The sequence below is a fragment of the Sitophilus oryzae genome, unplaced genomic scaffold (genome assembly GCF_002938485.1).
Source record: "Sitophilus oryzae breed Bouriz unplaced genomic scaffold, Soryzae_2.0 scaffold_980_pilon_pilon, whole genome shotgun sequence".
NCBI classification, from domain to species: Eukaryota; Metazoa; Arthropoda; class Insecta; order Coleoptera; family Curculionidae; genus Sitophilus; species Sitophilus oryzae.
This window is the reverse complement of record NW_022147617.1, coordinates 3,384,808-3,410,082: the sequence shown is the minus strand read 5'-3', so window position 1 is coordinate 3,410,082 and position 25,275 is coordinate 3,384,808. Positions and strand designations below refer to the sequence as shown.

At 33.1% G+C, this 25,275-nt stretch overlaps 1 protein-coding gene across 1 annotated transcript; it reads right to left on the bottom strand.

Annotated features, from left to right (window-relative positions):
* Window positions 1–10,470: 10,470 nt before the first annotated feature.
* LOC115891313 lies at window positions 10,471–24,709 on the bottom strand. The gene is made up of 3 exons (XM_030911761.1): window positions 24,473–24,709; window positions 16,804–18,055; window positions 10,471–10,918 (listed from the first exon to the last, which is right to left on the bottom strand). Exons 2-3 carry the CDS (start codon window positions 18,046–18,048, stop codon window positions 10,637–10,639), a joined length of 1,527 nt encoding a protein of 508 aa, XP_030767621.1. The 5' UTR covers window positions 18,049–18,055; window positions 24,473–24,709; the 3' UTR covers window positions 10,471–10,636.
* Window positions 24,710–25,275: the final 566 nt, after the last annotated feature.

Below are 25,275 nucleotides of genomic sequence, written 5' to 3'. Positions count from 1 at the left end.
GATATCCCAATAACAGAACAGGAAATAAAGGCCTCCATAAAACAGCTTAAAAACAACAAATCAACTGGCTGTGACGCGATTCCGGCAGAAATCTATAAGTGTGCAAGTAAAGAACTTATTGGTCATCTTAAGGCTCTCTTCGATGTCATATGGGAAAGCGGAGAGGTACCTCAGGACTTTTGCAACGCAAATATAGTGAATATATTTAAGAACAAAGGAAGTGCATCAGACTGCGGAAACTACCGGGGAATTTCACTCTTGGTTATCGGCGGAAAAATTCTTGCAAAAATTATGTCAAACCGCCTGCACCCACATATAGAAAAAATCCTTCCAGAATCGCAAACGGGTTTTCGCACTAACCGCGGCACCGTCGATTCCATATTTTCCATCCGCCAACTACAGGAAAAAGTAAAAGAACAGCAGTCTAAACTTTATGTTGCCTTCATCGACCTAACAAAAGCCTTCGACTCTGTGAACAGAGATGCACTTTGGGCAATTATGAAAAAGTTCAGAGTACCCAACAAATTTCTTACAGTGTGTAAAAGCCTCCATAACAACAACCAGTCAAGAGTGTCACATCATGGATCACTAAGCGATCCCTTTCTGACAAATACAGGAGTTAGGCAGGGATGTGTCTTAGCGCCTCTCCTATTCAACATATTCATGGCAGCGCTCTCCATTATAGTGGACAGCAAACTGCAGGAGAGAGGACTGGGCATTAGATACAGATATGATGGCGGTCTGTTCAACATAAAAAGACTCAGGGCAAAAAACACGTACAAAATTCATCATAGAACTTCAATACGCTGACGATTCGCTCTAGTTGCAAAAACTGTACAGCAATTACAAGAAATGTTGAACACATATACCTGGGCATACGAGGCTTTGGGCCTTAAGCTAAACATCGACAAAACTAAAATCATGTGCACTTCCCCGGAAGATCACAACAATGCTATAAAAATCGGAGAAGAACTACTGGAATATGTAGCGGAATTCAATTATCTCGGCAGTTTGATTTCGGAAAATGCCAATATCGACTCTGAAATTCAGCACAGGATTAGCAGTGCTTCAAGAGCATTCTGGAAATTAAAAGCCAGGTTTTTTACAACCATGACCTGAGCACAAAAACGAAACTTGCAGTGTATCGAGCAATAATAATCCCCACCATGTTATATGGGAGCGAAACCTGGGTGCCGTACCGCCGACACATGAACGCATTAAACAATTTGCAACAGAGACACCTTAGACAACTCTTAAGAATCAAATGGTTCCATCACGTCTCAAACGTATCGGTTCTTGAAAAAGCTAACTGCGAGAGTATTCATTGTTACAAAATCCCGACTAAGATGGGCTGGTCACGTATGCAGAATGCAAGAAAACCGCATACCAAAATCACTGCTTTACGGTGAGCTTGTAGACGGTAAGAGGAGGCCAGGTGGACAACTCAAAAGGTACAAGGACATTTTCCATGAAAACTTAAAGGGGATTAATGTGCAGAATGAGTGGGAAGTAGCAGCTCACAATAGAACTCAATGGAGAAGAATTGTAAACTCCTTAACAGCGAGAACCAAAAAGTTAAGAGGCAACAAAGCAATGAGATTTTTGAATGTCCGGAGTGCGGTAGACAAATAACATCACGTATTGGGCTTTTCAGTCACAGAAAGGCTCATGAAAGAAAACGCCTTGCGTGACCATCTTCTGATGCGTGTCAAATACTCGTCAGCGAGTAATGGCAGTATGTATGTATGTAATATTTTATAAAGGAAATGTCCTTGTATTCCAATTTCATATGATGCTAGTTTTAAGGCCTTTTTGTGCAGAGGATGTTTTTTTTTTGCTAATTGACTCAGTCGTAAGTTGTTTTTTCTGTTATACAATTTTAAAATGTTAATGCCTTTTTTATTTATACATTTTAGAAACTGTCCTGATGATGGGAATAAAATTCTCGAAAGCTTGACAAATTTGAAAAAGTAGTTTTATTAGCCTGTTTGGTGATTATTGACTGCATCCTCACTTAAATTTTGAGTTTTTTCTTAACTTAGTTAGTCACGACTAACCTGCTATTTTTTAAAAAATAATATATTTTTTTAAATAAAACCGTTTACATCAATTTATTAATAAATTTCATAGACTTGGTGTCAATCAAACCCTGTTCCCGCGGAATTATATACCAATACATTTTTTGAATAAAACAAAATAATATTAACTAAACAAAAGTAGAAAACGTCATTTTTACTACATCACAAGCAATTTAATTCAGGATTTCTCTGGGGGTGCCCAGTAATATCTAGGGTACATATTTTAAATACAATTAGGTATAGAGATATCAAATTAGATTATGAATACCACATGTATCTAGAATTCGCAGCAGCATCCAAATAAAACACATTATATTGTTAGCATAAGCCATATTGATCATGTGCTGTTTTGTTCTCATTAAATTTCTTGATAAGGCATTTTTTGGTAATATATTTAGATCGAACGTTTCATCGAGTAGGTACAAAAAATTATATATTTTTTACTTGAAAATCTCTTTAATACTTTTACTTATTAATACTTGAAAATCTCTTTTACTTTAATATAAAAAAATGTCCATTTTTTAACTCTGCTTCTAAAGAAGGGTAATACCTATAATAAAGAGAGGGTCTTCATTTAAAAAAAGAAAAATTGTCCATTACTAATTTTAAAATAAAGTAAGCTAGTAATGTAGTAAACATCTAGCGTTATTTTAATTTCTGAACATCAATTTGTACTTGTTATGATTTATTTATAAAACGCTGCACACATTTTTTTCTACAAATGTCCGGGCTTAATAGCTTTCTCTAAAAATATACGTGCGTTTTATTATACTCTAACGCAAAATAAAAAATAAAGGGTGTTTTGCACACGACACGACCCTTTCTCGCCCTCTGGGATAGCATGTGGTAGGGTGCCGTTAACACACATTTTTAATTCGGAAGAAATAGGCCGTAATTGAAATGAGCCTGCATATTTTTTCAATTTTATCGCCTCGAAAGTTTTAATGACTTTTTTTAATACTTATGGGTCGCTTTTAATTAAGTATTTTATGAGAAAGTGCGAAAACGTTTGTCTTAATGACTGAGGGATATGAACGTGTGGAAGGGACCACTTATAGACTTAAAGCATTTGAAGGAAGCAAATTAAATTAAATTGTATTAATGCTTAACTGAAATATTCGAAATTTAATTATTGGTATTTTTCATATTAAGATATGAGTAAAAAGTAGCAATAAAGAAATATAATATGCTATACTTACTCCAAGCTACCAAAAATATTTACAGAAAAGATAGCTTTTCACTATCGAAGTTCAATTTTTATGAACGGTATGTACAGGGTGGCTCGAATTCGACGCTCATCATTGGGATTTCGGAAACCGTAAGAGATATACAGGATCGGTTAAATGGAGGGAAAGTTGCGCAATTTGATGCTCAATAAAATGCCGTATTGCATTTTGAAAAATTCCGAATACTTCCGAATATATTCGAAAAAAAACCGGAATTTTCAATTTTGTTTTCTATTGTTTCCTGGCTTTATTTGTTAAGATAGCTTAAAATGAAAAACACATTTTTATGATCACTTTTTTTGCTCTTTAACTCTGTGTGATTAAATGTTGACTCTGACGTTTCGGCTTCTGGCGATGATGGTCGCCAACTTAATTTTTTTAAATACGGACCTGATTTTTTTTCAATTTAATGAAATCCTTTCATCACTCTTAAAACACTATATATAGTCACTTTGATATTTGCTTGTTTCGTACAGAAAATTCCATCACCAGAATATTTTATGCAAAAAAAATAAAAATGCAATACGGCATTTTACTGAGAACCAAATTGCGCAACTTTGCCTCCATTTAGCCGATCCTGTATCACTTACTGTTTCCGAAGTCCCAATGATGAGCGTCGAATTCGAGCTACCCTGTACAGGGTGGGTCAAATTCGACGCTTTTAAATGGAAACACCCTTTTCTATAGGAGATAGACGAAAACTAATATCGGTGTCTGGAGCTCAATTTTGATCAAAAACATGATGGTGAAAAGCGCACATCAATATCTGTTACCGTTTCGGAGTTACGGGATGATTTTCAAAAATGTGAATTTTTAACAAATCGCTGTAACTTTTTTGCTATGGAAAATTTTGTATTTCTATGAAAACATTTCCAAAGCACCTTTTTACGTAGAATTTAATGGTTTAAGTATAATTTTTTTAAAATTAATAATTTAAGAGTTATCAACAAAAAAATTGATTTTTTATTTGGGACATTCTCTATATTTTTAATTAACTGAAAAGAATTTAAAATTACCTTTCCAAAAATATAGCACACTTGATATTTTGTTATAATCCCCTTCGAAATACAGAATTTTTAAAAGTTCGCCACTTTTAACTAGTAGGCCTAGATAGACCCTTGATGATATGCCCTTAATGGAACTCGAAAACATACTTTTCCAGCAAGACGACGCACCGCCTCTGAACGCTGAAGTTATCAGCAAATTTTTGAATCCAATTTCAAGATTAATTGAATAGCTAACTAAGATTCCAGCCGTTGGCCGTCGAGGCCACCTGTCTTAGTGCGCATGGATCTAATCCTGTGAATATATTTGCGGAAAAATAAAAAGGTTCCTTATTCTTCCGTATAATCTAGACAAGAATTAGAAATACTTAGCAGTTATGAGAGGGTATCTTTCACCCTCACTGAGTTAATGAATTCCGCGAGAAATGTTCAAAAACTGTCCCGTCTGTCCATAACAGAAGACAGTCGATATGTCGAACACCTGTAGCAAAATCTCATGTCTTGGTTTGCTATTTATTTTTATTGTTATTGGATATAGTTTAAATGTGTTGATGTTGGTTAAATATATTTTAAATAGTTATAAAATTCTGCATCTCTCATAGCAACTATTATTTTTGTTTTAATTGATGCTCACAGCTAGATTTTTTTGCATTACAGCCGGTGCCGTTCAAAGCCTACTCATTTAAAGCGGGCGAATTTTTATATACCTTATATCTCGAAGAGGAATCGAGCAAAATATCAAGTGTGTTATATTTTTGGAAAGGTAATTTTAAATTCTTTGCAATAAATTAAAACTATACAGGGTGTCCCATATAAAAAATCAAATTTTCTGTTGATAATTCGTAAATTATTAATCTTAAAAAATTATACTTAAACCATTAAATTCTACGTAAAAAGGTGTTTTGGAAATGTTTTCATAAAAATACAAAATTTTCCATAGCAAAAAAGTTACAGCGATTTGTTAAAAGTGCATATTTTTGAAAAACACCCCGTAACTCCGAAACGGTAACAGATATCGATATGCGGTTTTCACCATCATGTTTTTGACAGAAATTGAGCTCCAGACACCGATATTAGTTTTCGCCTATCTCCTATAGAAAAGGGTGTTTCCATTTAAAAGCGTCGAAATTGACCCACCCTGTACACATTATACTCTTAAGATACAGAAAATGCAAGAGCATTGATTTTCATACTTTTCTACTTTGATTTTGATACTGACTTGATTTTTACTTCCTTAACTATATTGTTATAACAAAAATATTGAGTTTGACAAACCTTGTTAAAATACGATGCGTATTTATTCTTACTGGGTGAATACATTTAAAAAATATATATTATAATAAAATAAAGATAATCATATGAACCGTTTACTGCAGAATTCGATTAACTCCACTTTTTTTCTACCAAAAATCAATTTAAGTGTAAGACCACTTGGTGTATTCATAACTTTTTATATTTATAACATTTTTCCAAACATAACAGAAATGGTAACCTCTGATGTTTGAGAAAATGTTATAAATATAAAAAGTTATGAATATGTCAAGTGGTTTTACACTTAAATTTAAGATTTTTGGCACATGTGTGGTACTCCACATAGGTATAAGATAATTATCTTATTCCATTTTGATATGAAATAATCCTAGTCTATTTTTATTGCATCTTTTAAAAATCCAATTGCTTTGGCTAGATATATTTTTATATATTAATTTTTTTATAACTTGTAAAGGTTATATGCACATTAAGTTTAAAATGAAATTTGATAGACTAATTTACTTTATTATTAAAATAAACATCGCTAAAAGGTATTTTTAAAATCAATAATTGAGCTTTTTTAATTTAATTTTTTTTAAACATTTAGTATTAAATTTTTTGTATCACTTTATTATTAGCTATTTGTTTAGCCTATACTGCACTTTTTATATATTTTATATATGCAGTCTTCCGTATATACATCTCAACAGTAAATGGGTCTTTTACTGTTATGTAATAAATTTGTCACTGTTACAAAACTCTCTCTTGTATGTCAACGTTGTGATTTATGCAAATTTAGGACGCTGTCGTTTATCCCTTAAATCGGCGTCTCTTCACACGTTTGAAAATTTAAATGAAGCTATTACACGATTTTCCCATTTCCATAAGTAATTCGTATATGAATAAATTGAAAAATCAAATTAGGATGGAAATGTCTCCAATATATTCAGTAAATTTAGAACAATTCAATTAAAAAGAACATTTAATTTTTATGAATGTTCGAGTCGAGGTTCGAGTGTATAATTGAAATTATTATTTATTAACGTAATCCAAAAAAAGGATCAATAATGGTCACTGATTAGGGTTCCCGGAACCGGAACTGTTTTTCGGAACTAGGGTTTTCGGTACGACGGACGCCCTTTAAGGAACTGGGATTTCCGGTGTTTTTTTTTCGGTACTTTCGGTACTACCTCATTTTTATTCAATGATGGTACAGTTCGTGAATTAGCAAGCAAGGCATGGTTTTTAAGACTAAAATCTAAGACTAATAAGATAAAAAATGTGTTTTATTACGAACACGTAACACATTTTAATTTAACACGAACACAAACACAAACGCAAGCGAAGAAAAAAACAGGTAACTTAAAGTTCACATTAATTCATCACATTTTTTTATCATTTTTTAACGATTTTTTATCTTTTTTTATTAATTTCTTATCAATATTTTTTTGTCAATTTTGTTATGTTGATCTGGTCTATCAGTTTGTATTTACTTTTGTATAATAGTATAATATGTTTTGTTTTGTAGTTTTTATTATAATTAATTATTTTGTGATCTCTGAATTTGTTCATTTCTAATTTGTAATTGATGCAGTGCGACCATAGACTTAAAATAAAATATTTTATTTTATGTCTATGAGTACGATCCATTCAGTAATTGGCTCTTGCTGTTGAATGGTCTATATTAAATAAATAAATGAATCACATAACATACACATAATCACATCACATAATCACATCACATAATAAATGAACTTGATTAAATTTGAAAAAAAATCTTACATTTTTTAATTAATAATGCAAATGGATATAAAAATATAACATGATAATCCGTGTAATCGAAAAAAATCGGCGTCAAAGACGGCTGGGGAATGACAATGAATGATAATTTTGACGAGATCGATCTCTAGGTATCATTTACTAAAAAATGATATGAAACAAGATTTGTCAAGATTAACACTAATTATAAAAAGATAGAACGTTTCTAGACAGACAAATCTATTTCCAGAACGTTATTTATTCTCAAATTTTAAATTACACCATTTAAAAATCATTTTTACTCACTATAAAAATAAATTACAACCTTCTTAAGGCCAACTAAACAAGATTTACCGTATACTCGTTTATGGCTTAACCATCAGTGGCGGCTTAACCAAGGTCAGTCAAGTTTGCCCCCCGTATTAGAGGAAATTCAAAAATAAATATACCACTATTTTGCACACATTTTGCACAATTTTGCACACCATAAATGATATTTTGCACACTTACCTAAGAGAAAGCAGGGCCGTTTTTTAAACGGGGGGCAAACTTGACCGTTCCCCCCCACTTGTTAAGAAATTGATTTATTCCATGTACATCGATTCGGCTAATTTTGCACAATTTTGCACACCTGTTTTTGAATTTTGCACACTCTTGACGAAAGTTATAAGCGGTTGAAAATTTGAAATTTCCCCCCCATCTGTGACTAAATTGAATTTTGTTTATATCAAACGAATCGGCTAATTTTGCACAATTTTGCACATCTGTTTTTGAATTTTGCACACCATCCTGATTAAAGTTATGAAGGTTTGAAAATTTGCAATTTCCCCCCCATCTGCCACGAAATTGAATTTTGTGTATATCAAACGAATCGGCTAATTTTGCACAATTTTGCACATCTGTTTTTGAATTTTGCACACCCTTCTGACGAAAGTTATAAGCGGTTGAAAATTTGAAATTCCCCCCATCTGTGACTAAATTGAGTTTTGTTTATATCAAACGAATCGGCTAATTTTGCACAATTTTGCACACCTGTTTTTGAATTTTGCACACCATCATGATTAAAGTTATGAAGGTTTGAAAATTTGCAATTTCCCCCCATCTGTCACGAAATTGAATTTTGTGTATATCAGACGAATCGGCTAATTTTGCACAATTTTGCACACTTGTTTTTGAATTTTGCACACCATCCTGATTAAAGTTATGAAGGTTTGAAAATTTGCAATTCCCCCCCCCCCCCATCTGTCACGAAATTGAATTTTGTGTATATCAAACGAATCGGCTAATTTTGCACAATTTTGCACAGCTATTTTCGAATTTTGCACACTCTCCTGACAAAAGTTATAAGAGTTTGAATATTTGAAATTTGTCCCATTGTGTGTGAAATGTCCCACTTAAAAATACATAAGTATGAGTCATATTTCGAAAATGATAGATTTCACCTTTTCGATAATTTATAGCTTGCATAGAAGAACATTTATGAATCTAAAGATTCTACACACAGATTTGTCCTAGCCCTCTTACTTCCTGAAATACCTGGCAAATTTGAAAATTTTGCATTTTTCGACAACCCTTATATCTCGGTTATCCTATAACTTATCGAAAAGGTGAAGTCTGGGTTTCGTACAGTTTTCCACGTCGCGTCGCTGATATCTGTCATTTTCAAATAGGACTCATACTTATATGTTTTTTAAATGAGACAATTCACACACAATGGGACAAATTTCAAATATTCAAACCCTTAGCCGATTCGTTTGATATAAACAAAAGTCAATTTCGTAGCAGATGGGGGGGAAATTGCAAACTTTCAAAACCTCATAACTTTCGTCAGGAAGGTGTGCAAAATTCTAAAATAGGTGTGCAAAATTAGCCGATTCGTTTGATATAAACGAAATTCAATTTCGTAGCAGATGGGGGGGGGAAAATTGCAAATTTTCAAACCCGCATAACTTTAGTCAGGAGAATGTCAAAAATTCAAAAAAAGGTGTGCAAAATTGTGCAAAATTAGCCCATTCGTTTGATATAAACAAAATTCAATTTAGTCATAGATGGGGGGGGGGGAAATTTCAAATTTTCAACCCCTTATAACTTTCGTCAGGAGGGTGTGCAAAATTTAAAAATAGGTGTGCAAAATTGTGCAATATTAGCCGAATCGATGTACATAGAAATAAATCTATTTCGTAACAAATGGGAGAGGACGGTCAAATTTGCCCCCCGTTTAAAAAACGGCTCTAGTTTCTCTTAGGTAAGTGTGCAAAATATCATTTATGGTGTGCAAAATTGTGCAAAATGTGTGCAAAATAGTGGTATATCTCTTTTTAATTTTCCTCTAGTACGGGGGGCAAACTTGACCGACCTGCTTAACCATAAGGTCAAATGGTCAATGCCCTCCAAAAAAATCAGAAGAAAACGAGGAAGAAAATTAGGAAAAACCTATTTAAATTATACTTTTTGTAAATAACTTTTTTTCATCCTAAGATATTCTAAACTATTCCCAAAAACCATCAATTTGTCCAATTTTCGCTTCAAAACGTTTTATTTTACCCATTTTCTCTACTGCCGGTCAAAATTTCGTTTTGTCCTTCGTTCTCGCTGTTTTGTACATATTAAATTCCAAATGCTGCGGCCCGTAACGCCAACAAGGTAAGGTATACTACGTATACGTAGAGAAAATATAACGGGTACGATAGATATAGTTTCTATTGGCCATTGACCGCGTCATTCATAAAAGGATTCCAATCTTTGGAAAAAATTTCCCCGTTTGGGCAGTTTGGGTGTTTATAAAAACTCAAATTATAAAACAACCTAGGTTTTTGTATCGTTTATCGCGTATAATGTTTGGTTTAGTCAATTTTTTAGTTTAGTGGAAAATTTGTGTAAAGAACATTGACTGGATTTTTAGTGATATGACACTAGACCACCTGTTTAAAAATGTAAGGGTAGGTTTCATTTTAACAGAATTTATATTTATTTTTAGATTTATATTCCTTTAACTAAACGTACAAATACCTTGTAAGAAACCTATTAAATGTGGGAGAGTTCGAGGGCGCGTCTTAAAAAAAGTCGACGCAATATTTTTAGATATTGATCTCCCTACAATAATGACCACGAGCCGCCATTGTTAACCATGTATTACAAATTAAAGGCATAAATAAATAGCTATATTTTTTATTTTTATCTACCTACTATTTTATGTATAGTGAATTTTTAACATAATATATAAATGTATTTTACATCAAACTTAACATACAAAACAATCAAATGTGAAAATCTGTATAATATAATTCATAATAAACTAATGAAAGTTTAAAATTATAAATTACATCATAGTGCCATTAACAACTCTAGCTTGGTATGATAATGTCTTATCTGTCAGAAAATCGTTAATTTGCTCATATAAAAACATAATATAGGTGCCTTTCACTTCAAAGAAATTTTCAGTTTTGGTGTATGGCATACATGGCCGTCTTGCATATGCCCGCAGGTTATTTCCAGAATTATCTATAATATCTATTTCAAGTTGATATTTTATATAATCTTCTGATGGGTAAATTAATTGTATGGCCCAAAAAAATGTAAAATCAAAATATGCGAAACAAAGCTAAAAATAAGTAGGTAAATTAATATGTACCAATTAAAAATGCTTTGAAATTTGTAATATAGTGTGGTAGCTAGTGGCTAACCTCTTACTACCTATTTATTTACACATAATATAGTAGCGTTGATTGAAAGAATTGGGAAGATACACAAACTAATGGGCGAATTCGTGATAAGGCTGATTTAATTTCCCCTTACTTCTCAAGTGCTGTACTGTGGAGCCACCAATCGTTCTGCGGCCAACACATAAAACACATCATATTTTCTCTAATTCGGCCAGCGAAGGCATATCGAACACAGTGTGGAACTGAAAGTGACAGTGTTGCCATATTAAACTGTCTAATATCTGTAATACATTTGACGAAAATATCTTAGGATGCAAAGCCGTGTTTATGTATTGAAAATTTATTCGTATTAAACATAGAATAAACAACAAAAATTAAATTTCTTTTATAGGTACTGAGTATTTCGTATGATCAAAAAAAGTCGTTTAGTTGGCTTGGAAACGATATTGACATTTACCATAATTTTTACATATGAAATAACATTGGTCTTCATTTCCAAGCCAACTGTGACGCCGTTCTTTGTTTAATCATATAATGTTTTATTAAATTGTTTAATGATAGAAAATCCGTATTATTAACATACTATACCAAAAATCCTTAAATCTACGATTAATCCGTAGTTCTGGCAGCTGGCAGCACTGTTTCCATCAACCACTCATTCTGTCGACTGAAAGCAGAACTACGGTACAGTATTCTTTAAGCCTAGTTCATGCACTTGCGAATTGCGATTTACGAATTGCGAAATGCGTTATGTTTGCCTTGTAATTGGTCGCTTTCAAGGTCTCCCTTGAAGGCGACCAATCAGAACGCAAATAGAACTATAATAAACGTAAATCGTTATCGCAAGTGCATGAACTAGGCTTTAGCCGTTACGCTGTAAACGACTATCAGCGTGCAGCGGCGCAGAGCTAAATTAAATCTCGGAGAGACTGACGTTAACGCCAGCTACATCTCGGACATGTTTTGTGCCACGAAATCGCCCATAAGGTTGCGCATCTTCTTATTTCTTCAATGAACGATACTAGTTTATAAATCAAAGCTTCAGGAGCATTTCAAGCAAGTAGTATACTTTTCAGAGGTAATAAATATAAAATACATATAATTGAAATTCATTTTCATTGTGTCGGCATATTTAGTTTATTAACTCATTTTAGAACCCCAAAACCACTTTGAAATATGCGCCTAACTCATCTTGGCTCAAAAATATGAGGGTATGGTATAAAACGTTATCGTACGATTGCCGTTCGGTTCGGTACGATTACCGAAAAAACGCCTGTAGGCTAGTTGTTTTTACGACTAATAATATTGTTCTTTTTATATATTTTTTTTGTGTTCTACCTAATCAGAGCTGCAAGCTCACAGAAAACTTAAGTCTTTTTTTGACTTAAATCATTTGATTTTAAGTCATATTTCGAAAGCTGACTTAAGACTTAAAATTTAAGTCATTTTCCGAAATAGATAAAGATTTAAGTCTTTTTAGAAAAGATTTAAGTCATTAAAAAAAAATGATTTAAATATTTTTTAATGACTTAAGTTAATTTTACAAAAGTTTGAAATATTTTAAAAGATTTAGTCTTTTTAGAAAAGATTTTAGTCTTTTTTTCATATATTTTTATCATAAATTTTTAACAGCGCCATCAAATCGGTATGTGTTTAACATCTTTAGTTTCATAAAAAAGTAGCAACTGTGAAACCGTATCACAACAGACCAAAACACTTTACGAAGTCAGCTATAATTTACAAATTGAGAGTTTATACTGCGTGTTTATCAAAAGTGGCTCACCCCTATAACTTTTTTAATTTCTCATTAACAAAAACGATGTTTGGTTTGTTAGTACCTATATGACATAAATCAGGGCCGATTGACGTATTCAATTATTTTCGGTTACTTCCTGTTTCAGCGAAAGCGGTAATTGCTACAACTTTTGCTTTTTAAATGGTACCCTCTTTGAATAAAGAGATTAAGGAAGGAGTATAATGCTATCCACTTTCCCTAGGAAGCTCCTGGTCAGGTGCTGGGGGGAATCCCCCTAGCGCCTGGCCTGGTCTAACAAGCATCTTACTCATCGTCTTGTCCCTGGCTGTAGTGTCGTGGCCAGGGAATTGCACCAAGACATATAACGATGCCGGACGCGGCTACCCCTCTCCGTCATACCAGGCACCCTCTACTGACTGTGGTTATGTCTCGCGGGTAGAGGATGTGGGGGGTCTTGGCTTAACCGCCTCGACCAAGAGGAGACAACCTCACCAAAATCCTAAATCCTACTATGGCGGGACGAGGTCAAAGGGATGCGCGATATAGGACTAGCCATTACTGGCCTCAACCTTGGGGCATCAGGGCACCCCATTGTATATACCCCTTACTTCTACATGCGGGGCTCTGTAGAAGTGGACCGACTATCCCTAGCGACTCGTGGGAACACTATGACATCTAGCATTAAAAACACCACCGGTGAAGCTGCGCGGACGCCCCCTAGCGACAAAGTTCCAAGGGACCAAATCTAAAGGAAACAAGAGGGGCGGCTGACACTTGCTTGGGATCATCCTCCACAAGTGGCACACAAGCTACCACCTTCTTCAGCAAGGGCCGGGAGCCTATCTCTAGACCCAATAAACGACACAAGTTACCGTTTCGTCTACCCGGCCTGGGGCAACCAGGCGGGCTAGACGATCCTCTGAAATTAGGTATTAGCGGAGCAGAAACACGGAGATACCTCCGACTGCTCCACGAAGGACTTGCTCCAAAGGAAGCAAAAGCGAAAACACTCCTCCGAAAAGGGGAGAGTAAAGAAACCAAGAAACAACCTGACTCATCTTCATCAAAGGGCAAGAGAGGGAACGAGAACCTCTGACCTCTTCTCCGGCAGGGAGAGAAAAAAGCCAGGATGGAAAGCCGTCCAACACCGGGAGGCAAGCAGGGACGTATCACCAGCTTTGCCGCTATTGCTTGACAAGTAAAAATGCCGGTGCTGCCAAAGGATTTCCCAGAGGTTGCTCTGACCAACGACCAGCAAACGTCTCTAGAAGAGGCTATACTGGACGAAGTAGTGGCGATCGGATCGCCACACAACGATCTACAAAATGTGGGTCAGCTGCGTTTTGCGGGGATACATTTTCGGGTGGGCATGATCCTCATAGATTGTGTATCTCAAGAATCGGCAAATTGGTTGGTGGAAATCGCACCTAAGCTTAAAAATTGGCAAGGGCCGGAACTGGTTGCAGTGAAGGGAGAAAACATATCTAAAGGGGCGGCCATCACGGTCTTTCTGCCGGGGAGCAAGGGAAAAGACACCACCTACCTGCTGAACCTTATCCAGGGTCAGAACTTCAATGTAAGGACATCGAGTTGGCGCGTCATCAACTTGAGGGAGGAGGATCATGGTCAGATCCTCACAATAGGAATTGACCTTAAATCCAAGGAGGCAATAGAGAAAGAGGGACATATCCTCTATTATAGATACGGGACAACATCGGTATCAGGTCCAAAGAGAGACCAAGTTAAAGAGGTGGAGAAAATGGAGACAGATCCTCCAGTCTCCACCTCACGGGTTCCTCAGCCGGAGGCAAGCTCCTCGACTGTGAAGAGCGGCACGGAGGTCCAAACTCCAACCGGGGAAGGGTGTGTACCCTCGGAGGAAGAACTGTTATCAGAGGAGGATGGGAAATACCCTGTCCCCTCTATAACAGGGGTATGATCGGTTATAGACTGTGTGATGACTCAAGGAAGGGGGGCACACAATAGATCTTTAAGGTCGCAGTGATTAACCCCCCCCCCCTCTTATTCATTCTACATTGTACATTCTACACACAATGCTATCCATGTATTCATGTATGGTCGACGGAAAGATGACTCTAGAGTGTGGATCCTTGACAGTTCTGTTTGACGATTCATTTGACATATTTGAATTTGATTTGAAATTTTGTCACTCTTTACTGAGGTTATTTTATGTTATTTATTATTTATTCTACTAGTGATAGTCAAGTTTAAAGGTAGTAAATCTAGAAGGGCATTTTGTGGCAGAACTTTAAATTAACAGTGACACTATTATTGCGATTTATCGAAAAAGACTGTAAAATAGTTGGTTGTGTAGCGTGCGGTAGATCTCGGTCAAAAATCGAGGGAAATAATGGAATAACTTTTCGCTAGTAAGTGACTATACCTTTGCATCAAAATTTCAAACCGCACAAGTAGGCATTTGCGAAAAACATTGCATCTAGGGTTGCAACTTAGTTTTTCACTATTAATTACTCATTTTACTAGAGCGAAACGCTTGCCCAGCAGTTAAAAAACCATACCATAACTTGGTATACTGATGCTTCCAAAACCAATACGGGAACAGGGATCGGAGTTTTTGGGCCGAGAGCTAATTACTCCGAACCAATGAGCACTTACCCTAGTATCCTACAGGCAGAAATCTACGCTATCGAGAGATGCGTACAACTTATCTTAGATAGGAACTATCGGAAACAAGAAATAGCCATCTTATCTGATAGTCAAGCAGCGTTAAAGGCGATCAACTCAGTATCAATCAATTCGAAATTGGTCAAAGAATGCATAGAGAAGCTGAATAAATTAGGCAAAGAAAACAAAGTCCTCCTACACTGGGTGCCTGCTCACCAAGGGATAGAAGGCAATGAAAAGCAAATAATCTAGCTAGGAAAGGAGCGAACACTCCACTAACTGGACCAGAACCGTTCTGCTTTCCAAGTGGTAACCAACTCAAGGCGGAACTCAAGAACTTGGAAGATTCCATCCGCAACCTGGAATGGAAATCTTGCAATGATCTAAGACACTCGAAGAAGTTTCTGAGGGCTTATGATCAAGAAAAATCACAGATCTTCCTGGGTCTGAGTAAGAACAATCTTCGGATTGTCACGGGGTTTTAACAGGACACTGTCTCCTCAATGAACACCTCAGTAGATTGAAACTAAGAAGAAACGGCGAATGCAGATTCTGTGGGGAAGATGGGGAAACACCAGTACACCTCATCACTGAGTGCGCCGAGACGACAACCATTCGTGCCATGAATTTTGGTACGACTGATATTGGAGATGGAGAACTACCCTCTATAAAACCGTCCCAGATACTGGCTTTTGTCAAAGCCCTGTGACTGTATGATGATTTATGATTCAAGAAAGGGGGACACAATGGATCTGTAAGGTCGAAGTGATTAACCCCCCTCCCACTCATTCTAAATTCTAATTCTACTTATTTTACTACAACTGTAATAGATTTTATTGTGCTTAGATATATTATTTTCATTTCAGTAGTATACATGCAAGTTCTTAAAATAGCTTATATTTTTCTACATACGTTTGTATATACCGGGTATTCCATTTAAAATAACAAAGCAAAGATGCTTCCAATTTTAGTATGAAGCGACAACACTGTAATGCTGAAAATAATATATAAAGATGGAGCAAGTGACTGTTACTGGTTCTTCGTAAACGACTAAAGTACCATGGTCGTGAATCGCCCTGTATATCGATTATTTATAATTTAACGGTTCTGAAATTTTAAATATGTATTTGCATTTAATTATGTTTTTATCAATATTTTTACGTCTCTTAGTTTGAAAGAGATATACCGGTCGAGTTTTGCATCAGAAATTTATTTTAGAATAAAATACATAAAGTGACATAAGCCCACGTTCACACAGAAAGCGAGTAAAGCGATTAAAGCGTATTTTTTATATATTAAGAAGCTCTAAGCTTTTGGTCGGGCCACTCTTTTATAATCCTGTTATTTTGTTTCTAGTCGCAAAAGACTCTTTACACGCTGAATCGCTTTACCCGTTCTCCGTACTTGTGTATCGTACTATACCTTGAATAGCTTTTTATCAAACTTTATTATGTAATATTCCCTGTATCTGCCATCATTGAGCATATTAAGAGTTACATTCACTTTATTGAATTTTAACAAATACGATTCATGCTCAGTTTCGATGTGTCTGTTGATTTCATTTTTATTAAGCTTTTTAATACAGTTTTCCATTTTGGCAAGTGGACACTCATACGAACCAAATTCACATAAGTCTTGATGTTGCTCAATACTTCCGGCTTTTAAAGCTATGGGACAACCAACTTTAGAGTATTTACAGGGATAAGATAACTGAGTTACCAAATTTTCCAATGTAAAATTTCGAGTATATTTTATATTTCCCTTGCAAATACTGCAAAAGACAATCTTAGGTTTACATATATTACAGATGCTATGACCACTAAGGCATTGAAAAATAGGAGGTAACATGTACTCGTAACAAATAGGACATTCCAGTTCATTGAAAATTGCCAAATTCGTATTAGAATCTTCGATTTTAGGTATGTTAGCGATTTGACTTTTTTGAATTTCCATTTCATCAATGATCACATTGATAATGATAGTTTCAGGATAACTCAGTTGTTCATTTATAAACTCATTGGAAAATGAAATTTTCTCTTCATTGGCAATTGACACAGTTCGCTTTGAACATTCGTGAAAATTGAAAAATTGATTTGCAGTTTCAATTCTCAAAGAATAATTATATTTTTTGGAATCTTCAATTTGTATAACATGTTTGACGGAACAACTAAATATACCATTTATAGAATCTATTTCTTTTTTAACAAGAAATAATTCATTTTCAGTGAAGAACAGAAGATATTCCCTTAAACTGTTATTAAAATTTATCTCAAATTTGCCATCGTTGATAAAAAGCGCTCTATGGGAGTTTTCGAAGTGGTCTCTTAGCTTATTGATGGAACCCTTCCATACACAATCTGAATAACTACGATTTGGACAGTCAAGCTTTCTAAATGCGCAACAAAGTTCGTGGAGAGCTAATTTTTGAGGGCACATTTGTTGTTTGCAACCATTGACAGAATGAGCGCACGGAAAAATAATATATTGTGCTATATCTTCGTAACTCCCATCTCGAATATATTTATCTTCATGTTGTACGTTGCATCGACCACAAATAAACTCGTTTCCTTTATCGTTTATATAAATAGGAAATACTGATAGATATAGATTGCACAAATGGCAACGGAGTTTATCCAATAGATCCGCAGAAACGAGCGATTCTTCCATTTTAGATCTACAAAAGAAAACATATTATAGCTTTATATTTTATTCTATAAATATCAAAAACAAAGAGTTGGAAAATAAATTTGAATTATATTAAGTAACCAAAACAAATTAACTAACTTAGTAAGGCAACATAAAAGCACGGCATATATAAACAATTGGCATGCTAAGGGTACAAACATAGCGGGGCATCTCGCACACGTTTTAAGCACTGTATTAAAACGGCGAGTAAGTGCGCGTAGGATGCATCGCGGCGGGCATCGCATCGAGATGTCTCACTACGTAGTTACGTAGGTACCCTAACTCTACCTAGATTCTATTTTTAAAATTTCTATAAAATTTGACCTTGACGACGCCATTCGGGTGTCCAAGTCAGAGCCGGATTAAAACGTATCAATAAAAATTCACAGAAAATAAACTATTGATAGAATAGGGTCGTATTAAAAAAACACTGTACAGGGTGGGTCAAATTCGACGCTTTTAAATGGAAACACCCTTTTCTATAGGAGATAGACGAAAACTAATATCGGTGTCTGGAGCTCAATTTTCATCAAAAACATGAAGGTGAAAATCGGACATCAATATCTGTTACCGTTTCGGAGTTACGGGGTGTTTTTCAAAAATGTGCATTTTTAACAAATCACTGTAACTTTTTTGCTATGGAAAATTTTGTATTTCTATGAAAACATTTCCAAAGCATCTTTTTACGTAGAATTTAATGGTTTAAGTATAATTTTTTTAGAATTAATAATTTAAGAGTTATGAACAGAAAAATTGATTTTTTATTTGGTACACCCTCTATATTTTTTATTAATTGAGAAGAATTTAAAATTACCTTTCCAAAAATATAGCACAGTTGATATTTTGTTATAATCCCCTTCGAAATACAGAATTATTAAAAGTTCGTCACTTTTAACTAGTAGGCTTTAGACCCCTTATTGATGATCTGCCCTTAATGGAACTTGAAAATACATTTTTCCAGCAAGACGACGCACCGCCTCTGCTAGCAAATTTTTGCAGCCAATTTCAAGAATAATTTAATAGCAAATTGAACATTTTTTTATCTAAAAACACAGCCGGTGCCGTTCAAAGCCTACTTATTTAAAGCAGGCGAATTTTTATATACTCTATATCTCGAAAAGGAATCGAGCAAAATATCAAGTGTGTTATATTTTTGGAAAGGTAATTTTAAATTATTTTCAATAAATTAAAAATATACAGGGTGTCCCATATAAAAAATCAAATTTTCTGTTGATAATTCTTAAATTATTAATTTTAAAAAAATTATACTTAAACCATTAAATTCTACGTAAAAAGGTGCTTTGGAAATGTTTTCACAAAAATACAAAATTTTCCATAGCAAAAAAGTTACAGTGATTTGTTAAAAATGCACATTTTTGAAAAACACCCCGTAACTCCGAAACGGTAACAGATATTGATGTGCGGTTTTCACCATCATGTTTTTGACAAAAATTGTGCTCCAGACACCGATATTAGTTTTTGTCTATCTCCTATAGAAAAGGGTGTTTCCATTTAAAAGCGTCGAATTTGACCCACCCTGTACTTTTCTGCTCGTATTTGGATTATTCAGTAAATAATATTCTCAACTCATTTTTATACTTCTGAAAAAAATACTTTTTTGTGTGTTTTGGTTAAAACTATAAAATATAACACTTCATTGTGTTAGGTCTAAGAGCTTAAACGCACTGACGACCAGGTCGCAACGACCAGCCAACGGCCAGGACGCTAGTGCGCGTTGTATCATTTGATTGGTGGTCGTTGGCTGGCCGCTGCGACCTGGCCGTCAGTGCGTTTGAGCTCTTAGCATAGTTTAAGGAAAAGAGTAGTTGCACTCTCGCAAATATTTTCTGCCAGTTTTTGCAATCTGTGGAATATCGGCAGATTGCAAAGCGTTTCAGTTGAATTCCGTCCGTCGAGCTGCGAGGTTCGAGCTTTGTGTCCCAGCACAGAGACGGATTGACAAAAAATGAATGCCTTACTGTGTGCTGCTATTAATTGTAGTAATAATTCAAAAAATTGTTCTTTGATTTTTTTTAGATTTCCATCGGATGTAAATCGATAAGCTGATAGTAATTATCAATAAACATTTAATTATATTTAGCTGAGGTATTATGTAATTAATTAAATGTTAATATTTTTTTTAGCATGTGGACAGATTTTAAAAATAGTTTTTTAGATATACAGGTTGTCTCAAATATGCGCATGAAAATATTTTTTTGTCAGGGGATTTGCCATAAAATTTTCATTCCAATAATAATTTATGAGATAATTTATATAGATTGGTTTTTGAAACAATTTTAGAGTAAATATTTTGTACATCTAAAGTCTCGGCAAATTATTCATATTTTTTAATTGAAAGCATTTTATAATAGCATAATCTCTTATAAATTTAGTGGACTGTATTTTTTATTTTTATTTTTTATTATAAGTGGTCGTAATAGAACAATATTCAAAATATTATAGACAAAATATTGAGTTGATATTTGAGGGATGAAAAGTGCCACACCTAGCTTTAAACCACCGTAAATATACAGGGTGGTCCATTAGTGCGAGGAAGTCCAATATCGTCGTCGTTGTCGAAGATGTGAAAAAAGTTTTATTCATATGTTTCAAGGTTTATAAAGGGGCGTATCCTAAAATATTTTGTTATATACAGGGTGTCACAAAAAAAGTTCTGGTAAAGTTAGTTTTATTTTTTTAAACTGCCTAACCATATGCACCCCCACCCCCATTTTTCTGTAGATAATCGGATTCGGCATAAAATTCTGCATATAGTAGGTACACTATTTTTATTTGAACCATTCTACAGTGTTGCCATTCTATGACATTTACTAAAACTTTGGTTGAAAACATTATAACCGAAAAGTTGTAAAAAACTAGAGTGAATATAACTTTATTAACACTTGGCTTTATTATAGCCAAGTGTTAATAAAAAAAATTGAACATTTTTTTTTTCTAAAGTGTTTCTAAATTTTTAACGGTTTCGCAGATATTCGCAGTATTATATTACATATGGCTCTTTCAACAGCAAATTTTTATCAAAGCCATCTAATATGATCTTTGTCTGATATTTTATCGTTGAAAATCCCATATGTAATGAAATACAGAAAATATTTGCAAAACGGCTAAAAATTTAAGAACACTTTAACAGAACACAAAATCTAATAGAACACAAAAAATGTTCACCTTTTAATTCTACATCTGAAAGAAAAATAATATACAAGGTGTTGCATTTAAAAAAAATGAGATGCAACATTTTAAATATTACGATTTTGGTGACGCCATAAAAAATACCCTGTATACGATAAAGTAATTTTTTCTACACGAATTTATTCTGGTATCCTTCATGTTTTAGAAAATATAGCTAAGTATTAATGTTAAAGTTATATTCACTCTAGTTTTTTACCACTTTTCATATATAATGTTTTTAACCAAAGTTTTTTAGTAAATAAGAAATAGAATGGCAACACCGCAGTGTGCTTTAAATTAAAACAGTGTACTATAGCAGAAATTTATGCCGAATCCAGTTATTTACAGAAAATTAAACTTGTTTTAAATTAAAAAAAAGTTGTAGAAAATCTCTGAAATAGATAATAATATAAAAATATGTCATTATATATTTTTTCCGCATTTCTTTCCATCAGAAGATTTTCAGATACAGAAGAATTGTTACCTACACGAAATGTGAAAATATTCTGTTTTCAAGCAAGTTTTTACTCGATGATTATTTTTGTTATTTTATTTTATTGTGAACTCATATTTTCCTAAATACGAATCTGTGAAACTATGGCGAGTGCCACGACTATACTCTGCCTAGTTAATAGTCCACGACTATACAGCTACGTCAGTGGCCACAGGAGGCGAGAACAAGGTCATATAAAGTGGCAGAAAAAGAACAAAGGATTTGACAAGTAGTAAATCTACTAGTTTCCTTATACTATGCTCTAAGTGTTTTAGAGCTTGAAGACACTGACGGCCAGGTCGCACCGGCCAAGCCGCTGCTACATCTAACACCATTAAATCAAATGATACAACGCACCTGGCCGTTGGCTGGTCGTTGCGACCAGTAGACTGCCCTAAAATATTATTACTATTATTAATATTTCTGCCGCTTGTTGTCGGTTTTCTTTCAAATTAATAATTTTTCAGATGAAATCCCTCAAAATCAACGCAAAATATTTTATTTTCTATATAAATAATACAGGATGTTAACGAAATTCTACGCCAAACTTTCTAAAATATAAAATATTTTTTCTTGGTTTTTTAAATGGAACACCCTGTATATTATTTTTTTATTAGATGGAGAGTTAAAAAATGAACATGTTTGTATTTAAAGTATTTCAAAATTTTTAATAGTTTTACAGATACACGCAGTATTATTTCAAATGGCGCTTTCAGTTCAATGATAAAATACGAGAGAACAATTTGATAAAAATCGTACTGTGGAAAATGTCATATGAAATATAAAACCGGGAATATCTGCAAAACCGTTAAAAATTTTGAAATACTCTAAATACAAAAATTCTCATTTTTTGGTTCTCCGTCTATTGAAAACATAATATACAGGGTGTTCCGTTTAAAAAAAAAGAAAAATTATTTTATTCTTTAGAAAGTTTGGCGTAGAATTTTGGACATTCTTTATGGTTTACGAAGTACCAGACCATCTAAAGTAAATACCTAATATAGTTTTGATTTCAGGACAGTTTTTGTATTATTAATAATTTTTTTAAGAAAGGCTGAAAAATATATAATTTTTATTTATTTATTAATATCTCTGAAATTATCGAAAAATATTTACTCATGTCTTAGTGATCTAAAAGGAAGCAAATGTAAAGGAAGCATGTAAAGTGATCTAAAAGGAAGCAAAAAATGCAATAATATACAGGGTGTTCCATTTAAAATAAATCATCCCGATCGACTCACACTTCTTTGAGTCACCCTATATAAGTTAAAATATTTTCCTGAAATACATCCTAGTACATACTTTAGGTTTGCACTTAAACAAAATTCGCAAGTTTTTTACCTATCCCTTCGTACCATTTTTTACCTATCCCTCCAAGTTTTCGTAGAAAATGCATTTTCTTATAATTTAGACCTCATTTATCAATATATCCACGGAATATTGACATTTTAGATTGTTTTTAAAGCAACAAATGTACAGACCAGTAATATTATCGTTTTTAGCAAAACGATAATATTACTAGCCCATTTGTATGCAAAAAGAAAACTATTTAAATCTTTATAAAAGAGTATACCATTAATTAAATATAACACCATTATTTCCGCCCATATACTAATTAATTACATACTTAATTGTGTTCGTTAATAAATTATTATAAATAAATGTGGATTTGAGTCAGAAATCAATATAATAATAACTTATCAAATTAAAGTCTCTGTTGTTATAAATAAGCATTTATTAAAAAATGAAATATCATTTTTAAGGTGTTACTTTTTATCACACTGTCTAATGCCCATACAAAATCCAGTTTTTTAGTATTTGGAGCAATTATTATTAATCAACGCAAACAGTCAGTTAATGTAGTTTGAATACTGGAATCACAGCTGGAATCATATTAATTGATCCTCTTTAACAAATATTTAAACAGTTTTTTTTATTTTTAATGAAATAAACGAATTATATCGACAATATTAGTATCTGTACTCTTTAAAAATTTGGTACATCTTTAAAAATAATCTGAAATGTCAATAGTCCATGGGTATATTGATAAATAAGTTCTAAATTACAAGAAAATGCATTTTCTACGGAAACTTAAAGAGATAGGTAAAAAATGGTATAATATAATTTGATAGACAATTAAATTGTGCATCTGATTATCGTAAAATATACAGGGTGTAAAGTTATTGCCGTTTGAAGCTAATAATTATTTAAAATAAATTTTTAGACTCTCTGTATAAGGTAGTATTATTTTTATTATTGCAACACAATAACTGATCAGTAAGTAAACTTCAGTAAATATTTAGTATTAAAAACTTTGATACCCTTGGAGAAATGAAGCCTTAAAATTTTTACTGCAATTTCACAAAATTGAAAATATTTCAAAAACGGTAAGATTTAAGTATAATAAACCTTAATCAAATTTACCTTTATTTTAATCGTAGAAACTAAAAATGTAATAATATACAGGGTGTTCCATTTAAAAAAATACAACTTCGATATTTTTTACTTATTTGGGACACTCTGTATCTTGTAAAATTATTTTTAAATTGTACCTCTAATAGTCCTTCATCGAACCCAAAACTTACAATTTGTAAAAATCTCATCGTTTAGCTACAATACTCCGTGTCGTATGTGGTGAACAACCCTGTATATTTTTTTTATACCTACCTATAAAATAACCCCAAACTATTAAAATAAAAAATTCAAAATATAACAAACACTTACCACCGACGTTAAAAATAACCAGGGAATTAGTTTTTTAGAATATTATACACAAAAAAATATCACAATTAATTAGACACATAAATAATTTTAATTTTTGTATCTCCCACAAAATAATAGCAAATTCGGAAATGTAATTTTCTGACCGAGAGTTTATAATAGAAAAGACCCGATTAAATGGGCAAAACACCTTTTAGAATTTAACAGTTCACTACAATTTAACATTACCTTTTTTACAATAGCAGTAATAAAAACAGAATTGTTTTTTTCTATCAAAGTTTCAAATTTTGCCTGGAATTTCGGGTTAAATATTTATTATTATTTTCGTATGAAGTGTAATAAGGAGATTCAATATAAATATTCAATCTCACTACACTTCATACGGAAATTTCACTATGGAAAATGTTTAAATCATTAGCGTAACTAGCAATTCATCATGGGGGAGGGGGCTGGTGTTGAGCCCAGGGAGGGCCTAGAACTTTTGTTTTTTAAAAAATGAAAAATAATTTTAAAATACACATTTTTTGACTAAAACGTTTACATGCATTTCTCTATCAATATATATATATATATATATATATATATATATATATATATATATATATATATATATATATATATATATATATATATATATATATATATATATATATATATATATATATATATATATATATATATATTTTAGTATTGATTCATTTCTCTATCAATATATATATATATATATATATATATATATATATATATATATATATATATATATATATATATATATATATATATATATATATATATATATATATATT